This window comes from Halyomorpha halys, unplaced genomic scaffold, assembly GCF_000696795.3.
Source record: "Halyomorpha halys isolate HHAL.00 unplaced genomic scaffold, Hhal_1.1 Scaffold698.1, whole genome shotgun sequence".
Classification (NCBI taxonomy): domain Eukaryota; kingdom Metazoa; phylum Arthropoda; class Insecta; order Hemiptera; family Pentatomidae; genus Halyomorpha; species Halyomorpha halys.
Window position 1 is genome coordinate 129765 of NW_027105869.1, and position 2916 is coordinate 132680.

Genomic DNA, 2916 nt, shown 5'->3' on the forward strand with positions numbered 1-2916 from the left:
ACGAGCCTCCGATCCGTGGCGAGCGGCCAACATGTGGATCCACCTTTAAAGGGTTTTTCCAGGCACCTTTATTCTAGAAAACTCTTTTCATAAAAGCGGAAACATGGATTGGACCATTCTCAGACTCAGTTTTCATGACTTTAATTACGTTTTTGGTTTGAGAGTGGATAGTTTTACTTCTAACTAGCTTACATGACTTGATGAACTTATAATATTGCGATCTTAATGAAAAGTAGTTTTGAAAAAATTGATACATGGAATTTATATTTGTAAAGTTGCAGAAGTAGTCGATAAAAGGTTAGGAAAGGAAGTTCAGTAACCTTAGTAGGTCTGTTCCAACAACCACTTTTGACATAGGATTTGGGAGGGGAAAACATGTACTACGCATGTTCCCTACAGTTCCAGACAGTCAAAAGCATTTGTTGGAACAGATCTAAGACAGTGGGGGGTTAGCGGGAGAATGCCAATGCGCATCTTTCCCCTCCCTCATCCACAGGCAAACTCATCTTAAATACACTATATTGTGGTTAGACACATAATAATTCGACGCATAAACTTTAGATAAAATCTAAATTTTAGGTTTCTAGCTGAAAAAATCACTAACCAAATCTAAATTATGTGTTTAACGAGTAACTTTTTTTGCCCAAATTTGAAAAAAGCATATTCGTTTTGTGTTTTACGACGTTGTACTCCACCATATTGTCAAGTTATGGTATTCATTGACGCATAATTTAACGGTCTTTAATTTGTTATGACATACCTTTTTTACTTGGATCCACCGTTTAGGAGTTATTTGTGAACTACGAAAAAAACAAAACGATAAGGCCTTATTCGTTACTTATTTAAATTAATTAGTTAATTAGTAAGCGTTTTAGAACTGCCAGATATTCGTTCCAGAGTTGCGCAAAAAATAGTAGCTGAAATGAAATGGTTCATTCATGAATTAGGATCGTGTCCATCCTAATTCATGAATGAACCATTGATAAAGAAATATAGTATCCATGACAATTTTAGCTAGTAGTTTTAACTATAGTTAATTTTTTCCCAACTCTGATTCATTCCATGTTAAGTGTGAGGGAACTAATTTTTAAAATTATCTGTAGATATTTGTTTTATGAGCAGGATTTTATGCATGGAACTTCTATAATTAGAGAAGAATACACGGAACATACTCAAGGCTGAAATTTCCATCACAAATTTTTTAATTTCCGTTAAATCATGTTCTTTTCCGCTTTTCGTAATTTCTTGCGTTTAAATTAGTTCCTTACATTAGTCAGGAATTAAATCATGATGGTGAACTCTCTAATGGGAATAATAGTACAAAAACCATGGTGAAAAAAATACAGTTATTTCACCCCAATATTTTATTACTTTAATGAAAAATATGTATAATTACTAGTCAAAATTGATGAGTCTCCCTAGTATAGGTATAGGTATGGGTAATAAAAAATGGATGTTTCAAAACGTTAAAAAAATATTTTTTCTTCCGGAGTCCATATCTTTAAAGTTATCAACTACACTAGAAAATATAATTGAACATCATTTAAAGAAGAGTAAATTTACTAAAATTTGAGCCTTTTGTAATTTTAGTAAAATTTACTAAAATTGTAATAGAGCTATTTACGTTCAATAGTATGCGAGATATATACATATAATACTCTGAAAAAATAGTAGTTAGTGAATTTATTTTGAAAAAAATATATCTCATAAACTATTCAACGTATAGATGTCTATTAGCAATCAAAATTGCAACTAGTTTAATGTACTATAAAGTAGTTTATCACGTTTACCTTTGTAGGACTAGTAGCTTTCATAATATTCGACAAAGAAATTTCACGAATTGTTGATTTCTCGTGGTTCGGACATAAATTTTCATTTAAGAAAAAATATTTCTCAGAAACCATAAGTACAGATGTCTTCCAGCACTCGAATTGAAGCTAGTTAAATGTACTATAAAGTAGTTTATAACCTTTATCTTTATAGTAGTAGTAGATTTTATAATATTTTCAAAACATTGATCCCAACAACTAGAAATTGACATTTTTTAATTTTTTTTCTAATGGTCTAAGAGTTTCAGGGATATACATCTCGTGAAAAATAGGACGTAAATAGCTCTATTAGGGCTCATATTTTAGCAAATTTACTCTACTTTAAATGACGTTCTTTTAGGTTTTCTGGTGTTATTGGTAGTTTTAAAGATATAGAGCTCCGAAAGAAAAATTAGTTTTTTTAACATTTCGAAACAGCCGCCATTTTGTATTTCCCCTACCTTTACTTGGCAGACTCATCAATTTTGACTAGTAATTATACATCGTTTTCATTGGGGTGAAATAACTGCCTTTTTTCTCTTCTTGGGCTCTAAGATTGCAATTCAGGCAGTGTGTCCTTCATGGCCTGTTGCTGATTTGATTTATTTATTACTCATAGGTTTTATTTATTGATAATTTTTTTTTTATTCTTTTAGGAGCATAGTTCAGAAGAACTCTCAAAATGGAAACTTGTTCGTGTCAGCGATGACTTCCGGGTTATAGCGCTTGGTCTGCCAGTGCCAGGTTACCAGGGTAACCCCTTAGATCCCCCGTTGAGGTCTAGATTTCAAGCCAGAGATGTGCCCATTCCTTTGTATCAAGTAAGTGATAATATTTTTTACTATAATTATATATTATTTATTTATATGTAATGTTTTTTTATTACATTTACAAACTGGCGTTTATAAGTTTGTCTTGGTTCATTAAAAGAAGTTTTACTGTACGGCCACGAAAGTAAATGTTATCATGAAGCTATATACCAGTATATTATAGTGTATGTAACTGTTATACAGTTAACACATGGCAGTGGCTAAGATACTTGCTGTAATACATCGTGTTTACGAACTTTAACGTGAAACTAGATGGACTGTGAGACAGTACTGTCATG

The 2916-nt window shown here is 31.9% G+C and overlaps 1 protein-coding gene across 1 annotated transcript in view; it reads left to right on the forward strand.

Annotated features, from left to right (window-relative positions):
• Nucleotides 1-2916, forward strand: part of c12.2 (von Willebrand factor A domain-containing protein c12.2) — a 60982-nt gene that overhangs the window by 6255 nt on the left and 51811 nt on the right. Inside the window, exon 5 of the mRNA XM_014428177.3 lies at nucleotides 2465-2629. Within this exon, the coding sequence (XP_014283663.1) occupies nucleotides 2465-2629 (165 nt within the window). The remainder of the gene's footprint in view (nucleotides 1-2464; nucleotides 2630-2916) is intronic.